Source organism: Acomys minous, assembly GCF_964271855.1.
Source record: "Acomys minous genome assembly, chromosome: 4".
In the NCBI taxonomy this organism is placed as follows: domain Eukaryota; kingdom Metazoa; phylum Chordata; class Mammalia; order Rodentia; family Muridae; genus Acomys; species Acomys minous.
Genome location: NC_140486.1, coordinates 133766257 through 133785510, shown reverse-complemented (window position 1 = coordinate 133785510; position 19254 = coordinate 133766257). Strand labels below are relative to the sequence as shown.

At 43.0% G+C, this 19254-nt stretch overlaps 4 protein-coding genes across 6 annotated transcripts in view; 2 read left to right on the top strand and 2 right to left on the bottom strand.

Annotated features, from left to right (window-relative positions):
- The window catches only part of CLUL1 (clusterin like 1), a 56526-nt gene extending 52718 nt beyond the window's left edge, over positions 1-3808 (top strand). The window contains exon 11 of the mRNA XM_084779708.1: positions 1058-3808. Coding sequence (XP_084635834.1) covers positions 1058-1103 — 46 coding nt within the window. The 3' untranslated portion in view covers positions 1104-3808. The remainder of the gene's footprint in view (positions 1-1057) is intronic.
- LOC311596371 (uncharacterized protein) overlaps positions 1-3912 on the bottom strand; it is a 50783-nt gene extending 46871 nt beyond the window's left edge. Inside the window, exon 1 of the mRNA XM_084779713.1 lies at positions 3817-3912. The gene's annotated coding sequence lies outside the window, so the exon portion shown is untranslated. The remainder of the gene's footprint in view (positions 1-3816) is intronic.
- Positions 3913-3945: 33 nt separating this feature from the next.
- On the top strand, positions 3946-18506 carry TYMS (thymidylate synthetase). Of its 2 annotated transcripts, XM_084779714.1 has the most exons (7): positions 4632-5272; positions 6822-6895; positions 10404-10578; positions 14184-14285; positions 14973-15148; positions 16599-16670; positions 17660-18506. In XM_084779714.1, the coding sequence occupies exons 1-7, from the start codon at positions 5086-5088 to the stop codon at positions 17795-17797; spliced, it is 924 nt and encodes a 307-aa protein (XP_084635840.1). In that variant the 5' UTR covers positions 4632-5085; the 3' UTR covers positions 17798-18506. The 2 variants fall into 2 exon arrangements, with proteins under 2 accessions (XP_084635841.1, XP_084635840.1); XM_084779715.1 differs by lacking the exon at positions 14184-14285 and having other exon boundaries at positions 3946-5272.
- The window catches only part of ENOSF1 (enolase superfamily member 1), a 35798-nt gene continuing 34995 nt past the window's right edge, over positions 18452-19254 (bottom strand). For both annotated transcript variants that reach the window (XM_084779710.1, XM_084779709.1), the window contains one exon: positions 18452-18866. In XM_084779710.1, the coding sequence (XP_084635836.1) occupies positions 18753-18866 (114 nt within the window). In that variant the 3' untranslated portion in view covers positions 18452-18752. The remainder of the gene's footprint in view (positions 18867-19254) is intronic.

Here is a 19254-nt window from a genome sequence, read left to right as displayed (position 1 = left end):
ATCAGGTAGGAGAGAAAGAAGGTTAGTAGGGAGAGAGGCATGGTTATCTTTAACTACTTTTGGCTGGTGAGGGTCACTGGGTTTCTTGGGGCAAGTCTGATCTTCATTTCAGGATATCTCCAACGTTTTCTGTCAAACTGCAACAACTGCAACCGGGGGCAGCAGCAGTCTTCCCCCCCCCCTCCAGAGCCCCCTGTCTCTCTCCTGGCTCTGGAATTTATTCCAGAGGCCTCAGAATTAAACTATCTGAAGCTGGCAAAGAGCTTCTCTCAGAGCCCATATGAGGCAAAGAATTTGCTGCTGTGGACAATCTGAATCAGCCCCATATCCAACACCTGGGATTAAAATAAAAACATGTTCATATAACATAACTGAGCTTTTAAAGACACCAAAACTTTCCACTATTTTGACTATAGGTACTTTTTTGTTTGGTTTGGTTTTTGAGACAGGGTTTCTCTGTGTGACAGCCCTGGCTAGCCTGGACTCACTTTGTATACCAGGCTGGCCTTGAACTCACAGAGATCTGCCTGCCTCTGCCTCCCAAGTGCTGGGATTAAAGATGTGCACCACCACACCTGGCTTGACTATAGGCTATTTTGCTTAAAAGGTAATCTATTTTCTTGTCTGATGTCCCCTTTAGGAAAGGTTACTGCTGATTTGACAGACAATGGATTTCTTTTTCTTTCTTTCTTTCTTTTTTTGATAGAACTGGTTTTTAAATTTTTATTATAATTTATAATACATCCCGCATCCAACAAGAATTATCTCCTAAGCTGAAACTTGCAAATCCTAAGATACAATGGAGACTGTCAGTAAATATAATTATAGGCAAATATGATAGCCCTGTGTTACGAAGGATTGTTAATGAATTTATGTTGAATGGCAGACTAATAACTAGTCATATTGAGTTAAAAATGAAAATTTTTTCTTAAAGTATAGGTATATACTATATTGAATAATACATCAGAAGGTCTGTATATTAAAATAAACATTAAATCACCTAGGTGTTTATATTCCATTATTTCTACAGATGTGTCACTGTCTTCTTTTTTGACAGGGTATTTCTATTATGTAGCACTGGCTGTCCTGAACTCAATATATAGACTGAGTTGGCTGGCCTCAAATTCACAGAGATCCATCAGCCTCTGCCTCACAAGTGCTGGAATTAAGAGTGGGCAACACCACAGCTGGGGTTTTTTCCTTTTATAAAAATTTATTTTTATTTTATGTGTGTGTGTTTGTACATGTATAAGTGCAAGGTACCCGCGGAGGCCAGAAGAGAGCACTGACCTCTAGAGCTAGAGTTCAAGGCTGCTGTTAACCCCACAATGAGGGTATTGGGAACTGAACTCAGTTCTTATGCAACGGTAGTGTTTTTTGTTTTTTGTTTTTTGGTTTTTTTTTTGGAGACAGAGTTTGTCTGTGTAGTAGCCCTGGCTGTCCTGGGCTCACTTTGTAGACCAGGCGGGCCTCGAACTCACAGAGATCTGCCTGCCTCTACTTCCCTGAATGCTGGGATTAAAGGCGTGCACCACCCCTGCCTGGCCACTACCGTCTTTTTGTGAGTGACAAGTAACATCTTGCTTGATGTGTACAAGGCTCATCCATCTTGTATCACTGGTTGGTATTTCCTGTTTAAGCCTGATGTTTTATCACATGTATAGATCAAATGTTGCTTTATCTATTCCTCCATGAGATGGGTCAAAGGTGAATGAACTCATCCTTTTCCACATGAGTGCAAAATAGTGCTTTGAACACATACATGAGGTTACATTGTTCTCTTAAAGGTTGAAGCCAGGCATGGTGACACACACCTGTGATTCCAGCACTCTGGAGACAGAGGCAAACAGATTTTCTTTGAGTTTGAGACCAGTCTACAAAGGGAGTCCAGAACAGCCAAGGCCACACAGAGAAACACTGTTTCAAAAAACAGAAAACAAAGAGACAAATAAAAAAGTAGATTGAACAAGCAGGCAGAGTATACAGTAGGCTGGCAATCTTGAGTCTTAGGTGAGCTCAGGGTGTAGTGTTAACTTTGGCTGGGAGGTCCAGCAAAAGTCCTAGTCTCTTAGAACGTAAGAGATATTTTTAGAATACTGAATTGCCACTTCCTTTCTTTCATAGGAAGACATTTTAATTTCCTTACATTTCTTCCTAAACTTTTATTTTTATTCTACTTTCTGCCAAAATTTTAATCTATAATGTATATTTATGCCTAAATTCTCTTGTTGATCAATAACACTAAACATTAAAAACTAAGATTTAAAACTTAAAATAATTATCTGTACCTGGTGGTATGTGCCTTTAATCCTAGCACTCAGGGAGGCAGAGGCAGAGGCAGGTGGATCTCTGTGAATTTGAGGCCAGCCTGGCCTACAAAGCAAGTCCAGGACAGCCAAGGCTCCACAGAGAAATCCTGTCTCAAAAACAAACAAACAACAACAACAAGACAGAAACCCCAAAAGTTCTGTACCACCAAGTCAATAGTTATCAAATATTCATCCTAGATTGTTACCATTGTGATTATTCATAGGCCATTGATCAAATAATATATTGTATGAAGGAACCAAACTGAAGCCATTTTGAATAAAACTTCCATTTTGAATAGGGGTCAAATTGAGTTTAAGTCCAAGACCACCTTGGGTAACAGAGTCTGTTCTGTGGCCCTAAATGATCAGTAGTGGCCTGAATACAATACATTTTTGTAATTTTTTAAGTACTTACTAAGATGAATGATGCATGACTATTAATATTTAATATTGATTCTTTAATAAATCAATGGTTACTCCTTAAGCAGCTTTATACCCAAATAATCACACAGAGAGACTACGCTCTATTTAATTAGACTATAGCACAATGCTGCACAACAATTACTCTATCCTAAACCTCTAAACTATTATAGTTTCCGCCCATTCAGATTTCCCATATTATACTTGCTTTTTACTCATAGCCTAGATCCAGTTCATTCCTCCTGGTGTTTCCTGGTCCTTTCCACATCCTGTCCTTCCTGCTCTTTCTCCTCCCCTCACTGGACCTGGATGTCCCATTCTACTCTCTATAATGCTCAGCATGGCTTTTATTGGCAACACAGAGAACAAATGGTGGCATGTTTACACAAATTTGAGACAGGAGATACTGAGAATAAACATCACAATGCAGTATCTGGATTGAAACCAGATAGTGGCATTTGAATAGAAAGAATAAACTGTACACAGTCCACAAGAACATTTATGCCAACAGATGCAGTCAGCTCCAGAGTCTGTACTGTTGGTCCTGACTGGTCAGTTTTTGCTGACTTCAGAAATGAAGATCCAAAGACCCAGGTGTGAATTGAAGTTTCCAGAATAAAGCCTCATCTATGTTAAACACCCTTCAGGGCTGGTGGGGGGGAGGGGGGCAGTTGTGCAGGGGATGACGGAGGATAAGGGTCAGCTCTAGTGGCTGTCAGGGGAACAGGTAGGATTTAACACCACCTGTTCATTCAGATTTGTGTTGGCTGTTTCTTCTGGGATAGCCTATTTTCAAGAAAACTAGGTCAAAGAATAATGCTTTTATTTACATTTAAATTTTTATGCATATGAATGTTTTGCCTGCATGTATGTCTGCATATCATGTGTGTGTCTGGTGCTCACAGAGGCCAGAAGAGGCCAACAGGTCTCCCGGATCTGGATACACAGATGGTTGTGAACTGCCATGTAGGTGCTGGGACTTGAACCCAGGCCCTCTGGAAGAGCAGCCAGTGCTCTAAACTGCTGAGCCCTCTCTCCAGTCTAACAATATAAACATTTGATTTTGAGCTTTTGAAGCTGAACTTACAGCAGGTAGACAGAAGAATCTTGCTGTGTTAGCTTCTTTTCACTGTGACATGATACCAGAGACAATCAACTTATGAAAGTTTATTTTGGCTGAAGTTTTCAGAACATGGTTGCTTGTTTTAGTTGCCTTCTTGTCTGTGGGGAACAACACATTATACACAACACATTATTGTGATTTCCAGTTGTGTGGCTAGAAGCAAAGAAACAGAAACTAGCCAGGATCTCAATGTCACCTTCAAGAATGACTACTTCTGGTTACTAGACCCCACTTGCTAAAGGTTACACCACCTCCCAATAATACCACAGGCTGGCCAGGAAGCCTTTTTGAAAGGTTGAGCTAAGTAACAGACGGTTTAGCCAGTAAAGGGCTTGCCACCAAGGGTGATGTGTAAGCAGAAACCCACGAGGCACACATACTAAACATACACCTTTTCCACCCTTTTTCTAGACAGGGTTTCTCTGTGTAGCTCTTGCTGTTCTGAACTTGTTTTCTAGACCATGCTGGCCTTGAACTCACAGAGATCCACCTGCCTCTCTACACATTTTAAATGCTTAAATGGCCATCATTAATTTTAACAACGCACATCTTCCACTTGTTCCAGCTGATAGCCTTCAGCAAGACTGGGCAAATAGGGTCATGAGAATGAGAATCACTCATCACTGTCCTTTCAGATGTAGGCAACAGAACTCAAATAACAGTTTGTTTTTAAATTTGTGCAAACAAGGAAACAACCTCTTCCCTGGCGTGGAAAACGAGATCTTGATGGTCATTACAAGTGTTCTAGTCAGAGCCAAAGCTTTTTTTTTTTTTTTTTTTTCCCCCGAGACAGGGTTTCTTCTCTGTGGAGCCCTGGCTCTCCTGGATTCGCTTTGTAGACCAGGCTGGGCTCGAACTCAGAGCTCCGCCTGCCTCTGCCTCCCGAGTGCTTGGATTAAAGGCGTGCGCCACCACGGGCCCACCAAAGCTAGGCTCTCAAGTACCCAGGCTGGTCTTGAACTTGCTATGAAGCGAAGAATTGCCTTAAACTCCTGATCCTCTAGCCTCAACCTCCCAAGAGCTGGGATTACTATAGGCTCTTATTGCCAAGATGGAGTAAATCAAGAGAACTGGGAAAGCCTGCGGGCGTTTGCTCCAACAACTTCAGCCACGTGGGCGCGGGGTCTGCCAATCTTCACAGCAGGAAGAGGCGGTGCTCGCAGAGTGTGGGGAAAAGAGCGCGCGGAAGGTCCCTGCTTTGGCGCCGACTACACTGTCGCCAACTTCTCCGCTATGTCGGTCGCCGGCTCCGAGCTGCAGTCCGCCGCTCAGCAGCGGGGCGGGGAAGCAGCGCGGCACGGGGAGCTGCAGTACCTGGGGCAGGTGGAGCACATCCTGCGCTGCGGCTTTAAGAAGGAGGATCGCACAGGCACAGGCACTCTGTCCGTGTTCGGCATGCAGGCGCGGTACAGCCTGAGAGGTGAGCGTGGCGGGATAGACCGCGGGAGGACGCCCGGCGGTCAGGGCGCGCGGAGGCGCAAGGCGGGCTGCCTTGGTTAGTTCTAACGTGGCCTCTGGGAGTCCTAAGCATTCCAGGGCTACTGCTACTGCAGGTAAACCTGGCCCTCAAGTCCTGCCTTTGTTCTAAATCCCTGTTAAGCCGCCCCTCCGGAACCAGTCTTGCGGCCCGAGGGAGGGAGTGGGAGAAACCTGTTCCGGTTTGTCCAAGCCTTGCCCTGAGGTCCTGAATTTGCTCCTCCTCTTCCTCCCATTAGCTAAGTACCTCTTTGAAACGGTTTTAAAAATTGGAGCGAAAATGGGTCGGGCGGTGCTACGGAGTCGCAGAAAAAGAGGAGACCCCAGGCCCAAGGTGGGAACTGTGGGGTTTCCTCCAGCAGCCTTGAGGATGTCAAGGCTTACCGGGTGGTACCAGGTAGAAGCGCTCTCTGAGTTGCTGGAATCTAGCACAGCAGCGCGCTGGGAAGAGCTCAGGACCTTTCTCTGTGTTGCCTGAGGGTGGAGCTAATGGTGGGCTTTAGAATGGATGAAGAGCAACCTGGCGTAGAGAGTAGCTTTGAGTAAAGATATACCCATTCTTAGGGAATTCACTTAGTCTCAAACTGTTCTGGAGCTGGAAACTACAGCCCTCACTGTGCACATGCACAGCCTAAAGGGCATCCGAGAGCTGTGGACTCTGATGAACGACAGGCCCAGTTGTGTTTGTTTGTTTCGAGACAGCGTTTCTCTGTGTAGCCTTGGCTGTCCTGGACTCGATTTGTAGACCAGGTTGGTCTCTGAATTTACAGCTATCCACCTGCCGCTGCCTCCCTGAGCGCTGGGATTAAAGGTGTGCACCACTAATCCCAGCTCAAACACAGTTTTTAATCCATTTCCTCTGTTTAGGCTGTGGACAAGTTTGTTTTTATTCTTTACCCCTCTAGGCTTCCTTCAGCTTTTCCATGTAGATTTTTAAAGTGGAAGTAGTGCTCTCGTTGCAAAACATTTACCTAGGCTGCGTGTCTCTAGCCTGAGTCTTTTCTCTTTACCTTGTCCTTTGATTGACCTACCTGCCCCTTTGCCTCTTAAGCTGTTCAAACTTGTGCATTTCCTTTGGGTACCTGTGAAGTGGGGATTACAAAGTTCCCTGATAGCCATTCCCAGGGGCGAACAATTCTATTTTTATGCACTAGGTCGGTTTGTTTTCCAAATATCTGAAAACTCTTCTTCAGTTCCTACCAGAGTGATTGTCATCTCTGCCTGGAGCTCGGCAGATTTGGATATTACAACCTTTAGGTCGTGTCCAAAGCCACATTTTGGGTGTTGTCATTACATCCCAATGACAGCTTTTTCTCTTTGCCACATGGGGTAACTTCTGTGTCACTGGAGAACTGTGGTGTCACCGACAAGCCCTGTTTTCCTGCAGCCACTCCAGGATGTTGTGTTTCTAGCAGTTTTTCTCCACAGAGAAAGCTGGATGGTGGCTTGCTGTATTTTACCACATTTTAACTGTCTGACAAACTGTTTTTCAGATGAATTTCCTCTACTCACAACCAAACGAGTGTTCTGGAAGGGTGTTTTGGAGGAGCTGCTGTGGTTTATCAAGGTAGGAGCTGTTAGCTATTCCCATTTTCCGGCTCTGGCTTTAGATGCTTTTCTCTCTCCCAGCCTCCCTGCTCTCCTCACCAACCTGGACACACGGGAATATTCCTGCCCAGGCCCCCTGGCTCTTGCTGTTCCTATTATCTAGTACCTTTTCCTTCCGTATGGAGCATGACTCTCTCCCTTCCTTCCAGTCCTACTCAGACAGCCTTGACCTAGTCAGGACAGATTCTTCTTCAGTCTCACGTCTTTGTTTCTTTATAAGGAAACATCATCCGCTGATCTGTAAATCAGCTTTTCTTGTTCTGGATGGGAAATTAAAAAGTACAGTGTCTGTGAGTTCTCCAAAGTTAGACAATCTATTTCTCCTATTCACTGTTTTATTCCTGGGTCTAGAATATGGCCAGCCACGTGGTAGGTACTCAGCATATACTGATTACTGGATCAATAGATGCCAAAGGGTCAAATAGGTCTCTTGATTATACTGGACTGGTGTGGTGACAGGTGGTAGCAGCCCCAAGTTCTTCCTCTGTATCCTGGTCCAGAACAAGTGAGGTTCTGTCTAATGCTGGTTGAATACACTGTAGGAGTTCTGGGTCATACTCCAAGTTCAACCCTTCTTTACGGTGCTTGGGGTGATGGCTCAGTAGGTAAAGAGGGCGTGGACAAGCATGAGACCTGAGTTCAGTCTCCAGCAGTCACATAAAAATTCTGGGTGTGGGACTGGAGAGATGGCTCTGTGGTTAAAAGATTTAAATTTTGGTTTTAAGACAGGGTTTCTCTGTGTAAGAGCCCTGGCTGTACTGAATGCTCTTTGTAGACCAGGGTGGCCTCACACTCACAGAGATCTGCCTGCCTCTGCCTCCTGAGTGCTGGGACTAGACGTGTACACCACCATGCCGGCTGCTTAAGAGCATTTGTTGTTCTTGTTGGACATCTGTAACTCCTTTTCCAAGATATCTGACTCCCTCTTCTGCTGCCCTTGGCAGCTACATGCTCATGGTGTACAGATATATGCATGTAAAACACCCGTACACATAAAATGAAAATAAAATTTAAAGAAAAAAATCCTGGGTATGATTGCATGTGTCTAAGCCCAGTGCTATAGTGGGAGGGTAGACACAGGAGGATCTTTGGTGCTTGCTAGCCATTGGTCTAGCCCAAACAAGCTCCAGGTTTAGTCAGAGACCCTGTTTCAAGGGAAAAGGTAAGAAGTGACAGAGCAGAACAGCCAGTGTTCTTCTCTGGCTTCTGTGGGCTCAGGCACCCTTGCACACACATGTATACACACACCACACTTAGAGCACTCAGTGTGACTTACATAATCTTAGACCTACCAGAGCGTTGATTGCTTACTCATTCTAGAAAGGTTTGAGATTTGTCTTAGTTGAGTCTGTCTTAGTTCAGTGTTAAGAAATGTTGTTTTATGTTGGCCTATCAACTGACAGCCTGATTCAAGACACATCCTCAGAAATTCCAGAACATCCATAAAATAGCTTGAGCCAAACACAAATAAAGGGAAAGGGAGGCTTTTAAAGGACACTAAAAGATTGAGAAGTTAGCCAGGCAGTGGTTTAATCCAGCACTTGGGCCAGCCTGGTCTATAGAGTAGGTTCCAGGGCCTCCAGGGTTACATAGAGAAACGAAGGTTCTGTTTAAACTTTATCTGAGAACATAGCTTCCTCTTCATCTCTCCTTTTCAATGTTTTATGTGCATGTATGTTCCACCTACATGGATATCTGTGCAACAGGTGCATATAGCACCTACAGAGACAACACGAGGACATTGGATCTCCTTAACTAGTCACAGGTGGTTTGTTAGTCTTCCTGTGGGTACTGGGAACCAAACCCAGGCCTCTGCAAGGACAAGTGCTTCCAGTCACTAAGTCATTCTCCGGCCCCTCTCTTTCTATTAGGTTTCTTTTAACTTTTGCTTTCAACAAAGAACTTCCCAGTCTTTTCTGGTTTGTTTTTTGAGTCCTTACCAGGTATGCCAAATTCACTTCAGACAGAGTAATTCTACTGGGGACTCAATCAATGCAGAGGTTAGAAGATACCATGAGTCAGAGTGTGTCTGCACTTTGTCGCCTTTGTCATCGTTGTGAAGATGGAAAATAAGCCATGCCATAGTGAATGTCTGCTAAGCACCAAGCATTTTTCTAATGCTAACCAATCCTCAATTTGACATGTGTGTTAAATTCTGCTCAGGTCTTCTTTGATAAGATGAGGCTAATGCAGTTACAAGAGGAATTAATAGAAGAATCAGGCACAGGCCTAAGTGTATGTGTCACTAAAGCCTTGTTGATAGGTGTTTAAGTACATGATTCCTAGGCGTGAGGCAGAATCTCTGTATACTTGTCTGCATGGTCAGAGAGTGTGTTAGGGTATCACCAGGGTTAAAGTATAAGGTTTTATAAATGTACGTGGGGTAAGCAGTTGTATATAGGGACAGGTGGATGAGTGAAATAGAATCCAAACTTCATTCAGTGTGACTGAAGCATTTTCCAGTAAAGCTATCTACTGATTATCACTAGAAATCCCTTAGCTAGATATATGATACATGAACAGTCTGCACATGGAACATTAAGCAAGTCCACTTGGGTTATCATGCTTACACATGGAACATGTTTAATTCAGATATTCAAATTTGTCAGATGAGGTAAGAACAGATTGGGAACCTGGAGGTATTTAGAACATTAAAGCTGGCAGTGATGGGACCTTTAATCCCAGCACTTGGGAAGCACAGGCAGGCAGATCCCTGTTCGAGGCCAGCCTGGTTTACAGAGGGAGTTCCAGGACAGCCAAGGCTATACAGAGAAACCTTGCCTCAAAAAACTAAAAGGGAATGAAAGAAATAAAAAAGGGAAGCCTGAGGGGATGGCTCAGTGGATAAAAGCACTTGCCACACAAATCTGACAGACTGAGTTTGGATCCCTAGAGTCCTCATAAAGCCCTATTTGGTAGTGCAATCGAATCCTAGCACTTCTTTTTTGCTTTGTTTTGTTTTGTTTTGTTTTTCAAGACAGGGTTTCTCTGTGTAGCCTTGGCTGTCCTGGACTCATCTTGTACACCAGGCTGGCCTTGAACTCACAGCAATCCACCTGCCTCTGCCTCCCAAGTGCTGGGGTTACGGGTGTGCGTCACCATGCCCAGCCCTAATCCCAGCACTTTTATGGGAGATGGAGATGGGAGAATCTACTGGAAGCTCACAGGCTAGCTAACCTGGGGTGGGAGTGCAGTAGCAAGAACAAGAAAGACACCGTACCTCAAATAAGGCAGAAAAGGTGATAACTCATGCTTACCACATGTATACAAATACACACACAAAGATTTTTACAAGTTGAAGGGACTATAAGAAACAAACACCGTTAGGGAATTTCCAGTAAGAGCTAAGACCATTCTATAAGCCCTCGGAAGGCTGGTCAGGCCCATCCTGCACATGGGCAGTATACCATGGGTAGGAGATGAGTCTCAAAACCTTCTTTTATGCCCGTTCTACTCATTTTTTCTAGGGATCCACAAATGCTAAAGACCTGTCCTCCAAGGGAGTGAGAATCTGGGATGCCAATGGGTCCCGAGAGTTTTTGGACAGCCTGGGATTCTCTGCCCGACAGGAAGGGGACCTGGGCCCTGTTTATGGTTTCCAGTGGAGACATTTTGGAGCAGACTACAAAGATATGGATTCAGGTGAGGGGATAACAATGCCTCAGGCTTCCTGAGTGTTCTTCCTTAAAGATCCATTGTAGAGTATGGGGCATAAGTCTACAACGGGAGTTGATAGGTAACTGACTTTGTGAGAAGCTGTGCTGGGTTACAGTGGAGATCTTACAAAGGCCAAATTGTACTCTCGGTGGCTAGCATTACTTACTGGGCATGATTGGATGCTGGAACTTTCTATTACCTGTGTCATCGGCAAGCAGTGGCAGGTTTGGTTTGTCAGTGTTAGGGTTTAGGCTAGAAGGAGGTTCGTCTGGGATGAAGTGTAGAAGTTGCCTGTGGTAACCTTGGCAAACTGGTAGGTGGTATGGCGTCTCTGTTCGGTGCCTGACTTACCCTTTCCTTCCTGCTCTGAGGAGTCAGAGGGTGAAGAAGACATCTCATTTTGTGACTGCATTGTTTCCTCTTGGTACTGTTTGAGTGTCACAGAGACAGGCCTCCAGCCTTTGTCACTTCCTGGCTCAGGTTCCAAAGTTACTGTCTCCTTAGAGTGTGTGCTTGTGTTCACAGGAAGTAATAATTACTGGCTGGGCCGACACCAGCAGCCTGAACAGTATGCTTCTCCTCTCAAGGGGACAGTCACAGCTCCTTCTAACCAGTGGGAAGAGTGGGGGCCTTGTGGTTTGAATAAGGGCCCCATAGGCCTATATGTTGAGTGCTTGGTCACCAGGGAGTGATGCTGTTTGCTGAAGGAAGTGTGTGTCTGGGCTGGGCTTTGAGGTTTCAGAAGCCCAGCTCTGGATGTAGAAGCATCACTGTGTCTCCAGCACCATGTCTGCCTACACCCTGCCATGCTGATAATAGACTAAACCTCTGAGACTATAAGCAAGCTCCAAATAAACGCTTTCTTTCACAAGAGTTGCCATGTTCATGGTCACAACAACAGGGAGACAGAGGCGAGTGGATCTCTGAGTCTGAGGTCAGCCTGGCCTACAGAGCGAGTTTCAAGACAGCCATAGCTACAATAGAGAAGCCCTGACTCGGAAAAACAAAACAAAAGATAAAAAGAACACTAAGACAGGCCTAGTGTCCAAGTTCTTCATTAAAGACTAAAGTTGTATTTGTCTGTAATTGAGATGTTTTTAATGCTGGTGATTTTTTTTTTTTAGAAGTGAAATTCTTTATGGACAAGAATGAGCAGAGTGATAAAGGTAGAAAGTTATAGAAGAGGTTGTTAGGGCTTGTGGTGTAATGTGATGGCGAGTTAGTGTTAGTGAGCAAAGAATATTATCTGAAAAGTTCTGGAAGTGAATAGTGTGATGGTTGCATGTAGTGTGAATGCCTGAGCCTGGAGACCTGATTTTGATCCCCGAACTCATGTGGTAGAAGGAGAGAACCTCTTCTCACAGGGTCTTTGACCCACACATGCCATAGCATATGCCACATATAGCAAAGTAAATAATAAAAACGTAAAAACAATTTTAGTGGTAAATTTGTGTATACTCTATTTTTGAGTCAGGGTCTCAGTATAATAGCCTTGGCTGGCCTAGAACTAATTATAAAGACAAGGCTCACACAGATGTGCCTGCATCTGCTCTTCTCAGGTGCTGGGATTTACTTATCTTATGAAGCTGCGCTGGCCTTCAGTCCTTGTTCTCCTGTCTCCACCTTTCAACTGATAGAATTACAGGCATGTGCCACCATGTTCCCCTTACCGACATTTTGTTTTGAAACACGGTTTCTCTGTGTAGCCCTGGTTGTCCTAGAACTCACCCCGTGGACCAGGCTGGACTTGAATTCACAGAGATCTGTCTGTCTGTGCCTCCTGAGTGCTAGGATTAAAGGCATGCACTACAATACCCAATTTATTGTTTAAAAATAATTCTAGAGTCACAGGAAAAATGTATTTTTTAAAGATTTATTTTTATTTTATGTGCATTGGTGTTTTGCCTGCATATATATCTGTGTGAGGGTGTCGGATCCCCTGGAACTGGAGTTACAGATGGCCCAATGGGTGCTGGGAATTGAACCCAGGTCTTTTGGAAGAGCAGCCAATGCTCTTAACTGCTGAGTCATCTCTCCAGCCCTGGAAAAATGTTTTTAAATATAGTTTTACCCTGTTTCTGCTACAAGAAATAATTGTTGGAATTTTTTCTGTACTTTATCAGATTTTTAACACATAGATTATAGAATATTTTCTGGGGTCTTTAATATTGCCTTCTTGGAGTTGTGACAATTTGTTTGTTTGTTTCTCTAAATTTTTTTATTTTTTTTTGAGACTGGGTTTCTCTGTGTAGCCTTGGCTACCCTGGACTTGCTTTGTAGACCAGGCTGGCCTTGAACTCACAGTTGTTTGCCTGCCTCTGCCTCCCAAGTGCTGGGATTAAAGGCGTGCGCTATCATACCCATACACTGTGACAATTTTTAAAACCAACCCAAAGATACAATCCTAAAATACACTAATTTGGGCTGATGAGATGACTCATACAGGCCTTTATGACTTAAGCTCAGTCTCTAGAGGGCAAATCCCTGAAAACTGTCCTCTGATCACTGTGCACTGGCTCATGTGTTCCTGCTCACACATGCAACACACATGTACACAATATTAAATAAATTTAAAAATCAGAAACAACTTTTCCATCTCACAAAACCAAAGACATACTAGTTTGAATACATGATTAAGTAATGAGATTTGGAAAATATTAAGAGCCTTGGTTTTTCATAACTAGATCATTATGATTCTAGAAAAGCAGCAAACTGTATATATAATAAAATGTCCGAGTTTATAATATTCAGTTGTCTTGAATCTAAGCTCAAGTGTTTCTGGGCTTTGTGTTACACTGTGTACATGCACAGTGTGTTCAGAACCATGGTTGCAGTGAAGGGCCAACAGGCAATATGGGGGAGCTCTTCCAGATCCACCTCAGGTTCTTCACGCATTTGATTGTGAATTAGTTTTTAGATATTGCATGTTTAGTTTTTCATGGATCCCACATTCATTTACCCAGTTTTATACGGGTTTGGTTTTTGTTTGTTTGTTTGCTTGCTTATGTTTTTTAAAACCTAAATCCATACCTTAGGAAGCTGTGGTTTGATCTCAGTGCTGGTGGCTCAAGTATCTACATTTTGATGAGAGTCTGCAGAACGCCAAGGTGACACAGTATGAGGTGATAGATGAGGAATGTTGTGTCGTCCTTGGTTTCTTCTTATGAAGCCACCAGGATTCACTCATGGGAACTCTACCCTAATGACATCCTAATCACCTTTTAAGGGCTACAAAATTAGATTAAATTTCTACCCAAAAATAGGAATTACATTTCAACTCATGAAGCCTTGGGCAACCCATTCAAACCATATCCAAATAGCACTTATCAGCAAGAGCAGTATTAAATGAGGAAGTGAATTGTACAGACTAAGTATTTAAAGGAGTTTTGTCTGTCATTAAGATAGACATGGGTTCAGCAAGGACCTTGAACTTAACCCAGCATGATTGATCTGAGAAATACCCAGAATATGCTAGGTGTCTTAGAACCAGGGTCAAGGAGGGGAACTGTGTGAATGCTGTCAGGGTCATCACATGACAAGCTGTGACTATGTGACTTAAGCGCACATGTTTTCTCCTGACAATTCTACAGATTACTCAGGTCAAGGAGTAGACCAACTGCAAAAAGTGATTGACACCATTAAAACCAACCCTGATGACAGAAGAATCATCATGTGTGCCTGGAACCCAAAAGGTGGGCGAGTTAGCAAAAGGAAGCCAGGAGGCCTGAGGCAATCGAAGTGCCTCTAGTCATGGGGTTGATTGTGTGCCCTTGAGCAACTCACTCACATTTTGCCGTATTTTCACCTTTGTAGTATACGTTAAGGCACATGTGATCCTATTTATGCATTTATATTAAAGGAGCATTAAATTGGCTGTAAAAATACACCTATGGAGCCAGGTGTGGTGGTCCATGCCTTTAGTCCAAGCACTTGGGAGGTAGAGGTAGGTAGATCTCTGAGTTCAAGCCAGCCTGGTCTACAAAGTGAGACCAGGACAGCCAAGGCTACACAGAGAAACCCTGTCTCGAAAAAGCAAATAGAGACTTAATAACAGAAAGATGTGCCTTGGATGCTCATTTCCTATGGCCTTTGCAAATGAAATAATTTCCCTTTTATTTGGTGTCATCAACAGGGGCCCAAATCCTTCATTTTAGCCCAGATGGAAGAGCATTGCTTCAGCATATATGTATACTTGCAGATATCTTATGCTAATGGACAGCTTCCATTACATCTGGGGTTGGGAAAATGATCTGACTTTGACGTAATGGGGAGGTGTGAGTTGTCAGTGCCTTCTTCATGGTTGGCATCTGTTTCTTATTTTATGTTTTTCATAGATATGTTTTCTAAAACCCCTTCTTGTTCCCCCATTGACTCCTCAGACCTTCCCCTGATGGCATTGCCTCCTTGCCATGCCCTCTGCCAGTTCTATGTGGTGAATGGGGAACTGTCCTGCCAGCTTTACCAGAGGTCAGGAGATATGGGTCTGGGTGTGCCCTTCAACATTGCCAGCTATGCCCTGCTGACCTACATGATTGCACATATCACGGGCCTTCAGGTGAGCTGCTTTCAGAAGGCATGGGAATAGCCAGTGTAATGCACTGAACTCATAGCAGGGAACTCAGTCTGATTGGTATTAAATTTTTATGAATGTAAGTAAGACACGAACTGACTAACCTTGTAACCCTCCTTGGAGTTTTTTGGCTCCTTGTTGCGTGTGTGTGTGTGTGTGTGTGTAGGGGGAGAGGGTATTAGAGACATGGACTTATTCTCTAGTCAGACAACTTTTAGCCTACAGTGTCAGAATACAGTCCAAGGATGACGTTGTGGGGCTGGAGAGATGACTCAGTGGTTAAGGGCACTGACTTCTCTGCCAAAGGACCTGGTTCAAATCTCAGCACCCACATGGCAGCTCACAACTATCTGTAACTCCAAGATCTGACACTCTCATATAGACATACTTGCAGGCAAAACACCAATATAATAAAGGTAAAATATAAAGGTAAAAAATAAAGGTAAAAAAGTTATTTAAAAAAATGAAGTTGTGAGAATTCTGAGTACTTATGAGAAAACTGTAAGAAAACAAGTCTTGTGACTTCAGTTTCTTCAAAACACAGAATTATTTTGTTTTGTTTGGATGGGGCACTTGGTGCCACAAGTGAGAGTTCCTCGGGGGCCCTGCCCCCCTTACTCCCCTCACCCTGCTTGCCTCACTGTTGAGAGCAGTAGTATTTCACCAGCGGCCCTCTTGGGGGTGCCCGGAACCTTTCCACTGTGCCAAACTAGAGTCCAACTCAACAGGGTCGTCTTTCCCACTGATCCTGCTGCTGGATATCAGAAGTGTTCTTGGAATGTGTTCTGTGCTCTTCCCAGGTGTAGAGACAGGAGTGAGTTTACTTCCCCTCTTGTTATTCATATGGAATATTTTGCCTCTGGAAAACCATGGTTTTGCCATGTGCTGCTTTGTCATTGTGATTATACACTTTCCTCATGTGACTCTTTAATCGTCAGAGGATCAATTGTCTGATACTCTGAATAAAGTTGGCCAGTGCATGAGACTTCAGGCCCTGCTCTCCTAGGTTCATGATGCTTACTAGAGTGGTAAATATCTCAGCCTTCCAAGTGCTGGGGTTCCATGGGTGAGCCATCATGCACAACTTAAAAACTTTCATAAGGTAACTTTTCTCAAAAACCACACTGATAAACTTTTGGAGGAAGCTTTGAAGTATCTGCATATCCTATATAGTGTTTTATGGTGTGTGTGGGGGTGGGGTGGGGTGAGGGGGCATCCACATATTCCACAGTGTGTGTGTAGAGATCAGAGGACAGTTTGCGCTGGTCAGTTCTCTTCCTCTCTGTGGATCTCAGGGATCAAGCTTAGGCTGTCAGGGTTGGTAGCAAGTGCCACTGAGCCATTTCACTGCCCCTGATATGTCTTAAAATGATGTTTTAAAAATACTTTAAACTAAAATAATAAAGTTGTGTTCTCTCCTGTGAGATGTTTTTAGCCAGGTGATTTTGTCCATACTTTGGGAGATGCACATATTTACCTCAATCATATTGAGCCGCTGAAAATTCAGGTAAGAAATATACTTGTCTTTAATCCCAGCACTTGGGAGGCAGAGGCAGGTAGATTGCTATGAGTTGGAAGCCAGCCTGGTCTACAAAGCAAGTTCAGGACAGCTAGGACCCAAACAGAGAAACATGTTCAAAAACAAACAAACAAACAAACAAAAAACCCCAAACCAGAAATATACCCATTTCATCTCTTTTTGAGCTTGGTGCCTTCTCTTGACAACAGACTGGGTGGCAGGGCATTTTGGTATCACATCCTTTGGTTGGTGCTGACTGTATTGAAGTGCTCCAACTGTAGGGCTTTTAATAAGGCAGATGAGCAGGGATGAGACTATAATCAGGGTTAGCAACCACAAGCACTGAAAATGGTAAGGTATTAAGCACCAGTACTAGAGAGAAGAGCCAGGAGATATGGCATTTTAACTCCTATTTCTACTTGAAGAGTTGAAACATAAATGTTTGGCTTTAGTTTTATGCTAAAGTTTAGTAGTTAAGTCTGAACTTTTTAAAAGCCCGTCTATTCAAATCCCTATAATGCAGCAGCCAACAAATGAAACGGCAATAATAATGTGAGCGTCCATGTTTCATGAACTTTAAGGAAGAAAATTAGAAGAGTAAACAACTGTGTGCCTGTGTGAAATATATTTATCAGCAGCTATCTGGTGGCTTCACCCTGTAATTAGCTACTTAAGAGGCCGAAGCAGGAGCATTCCAAGTTCAAGGCTTGCCTGGGCTACAAAGTTCAACAAGCCTTGATAACTGCCCAGGACCCTGTCTCAGAGTAAAAAGTAAGCAAAGACCTCAGCTGTAGCTGGATTGTAGATTTCTTATGTAACTCTTACGAGGCCCTTGGTGTAATCCCCAATGTTTCAGAAAGAAAAGACAGTGCAGTATTGTGCTCCTTTAAAATAGTACTTTGTGATAAAAATACTATGTTGGTTTCATGAGGAGACACAGGAACAAATGTAAAATAATGTCATGATTTTGTTTTTAGCTTCAGCGAGAACCAAGACCTTTCCCAAAGCTCAAAATCCTTCGAAAAGTTGAGACAATTGATGATTTCAAAGTTGAAGACTTTCAGATTGAAGGGTATAATCCACATCCAACAATTAAAATGGAAATGGCTGTTTAGAGCTCTTTCAATGATGCTGTAAATATCATTAGTTTTTAGGGTAAAATAAAGTTTTTCTCTAAAGGAAAATGAACTAGGTAAAAAATTGACAGTGATATATGTATTGTGATATAACTATTGTCAATATCTAAAGTGTTACTGGCCTTTAGAACTGCCTTTCCTTTAGTATTCACTGAAGGTACATAAAAAAAAAGCTGAGATTATATACTCAGTAAAAACAAACAAGCATATCTATCTATCTATCTATCTATCTATCTATCTATCTATCTATCTATATATATTCATATGAAGAAGCTGGTGAGATTCAGATTATATTATTCATGAGAGTGCCTGGTGTGATGGCACACGCCTTTAATCCCTGCACAGGGGAGGCAGGGGCAGGCAGATCACTGTGAATTCGAGGCCAGCCTGGTCTACAAAGTCAGTCCAGGACAGCCAAGGCTACACAGAAAAACCTTGTCTCAAAAAAACAACAACAAAAAAAAACCCCAAAAACCCAAAGTGGTCTGAAAGTGTGAAGAAATACCATTTGTCCCATTAATTTCAATGAGGTGTGAAATCTCTAAAATACTTAGACTGGTAACAAAAGGAATGCTAAAACATTTCAGGACAAATCAGTGAATTGTTTTTGTTGCTTTACCAGAGCCCTCACAGTGCTGCAGAACCAGTTTTATTCTGAATTATGACAAGTATTAGAATGAGGAGTTATTGTAACAAATTATGAAACATGTTGCTGATTTTCAAAGTATAACACTTGATAGAGATTTTTAAAGAACATCTTGGGCTTTGGGTTAGGTAAATTTGCTTTAAAATTACATAGAATACTGACTTGTTGACCATACCATAATTAATGCTTATTCCTGAGGTGAATATGACTTATTGGCTAGACTTGATTTTTCTATTTTTACAAAACTCCAGAATTTTAAGCATTTCCACTTCAGGAAAAAAAAAAGTGTTAGGGCTGAACACATAAATGTTGAGCAACAAGGAGTTTCTTCCAGACTTCTCCATCTGGGTATTGGTGTTTCTTTACAGATTCCTCCTTCATTTCTGTTGAGTAGCCTGCATCCTAGCAAACACAATAGATTAGCAAACGTTAACACTGGTTGCTGCAGCCACTAGAGATGCTTGTAAATCTAATTCAGAGGTAATTCGGTATTTAAGAAATTATATTTGGGAGCTGGAGATAGCTCAGCAGCTGAGAGTGCTCACTGCTCTCCCACAGTACCAGTGTGGCTGCGACCACCAGTGTCAGTCAGCCCTTAATCCCAGGCCCAGGGTTTCCCTTTGGCCTCTGTGGGCACAACACACACACATACATGTAGTTAAAAATAAAGCTTTAAGGGATTTTTGTTTGAAAGAAGACAGAAAGGGTCATACTTTATTGGCTACTTGTCTGGATTGTTAGTGAAACTAAAACTTTGGTAGCCTAATATGTGTTAGTGAAAATGAGCCAT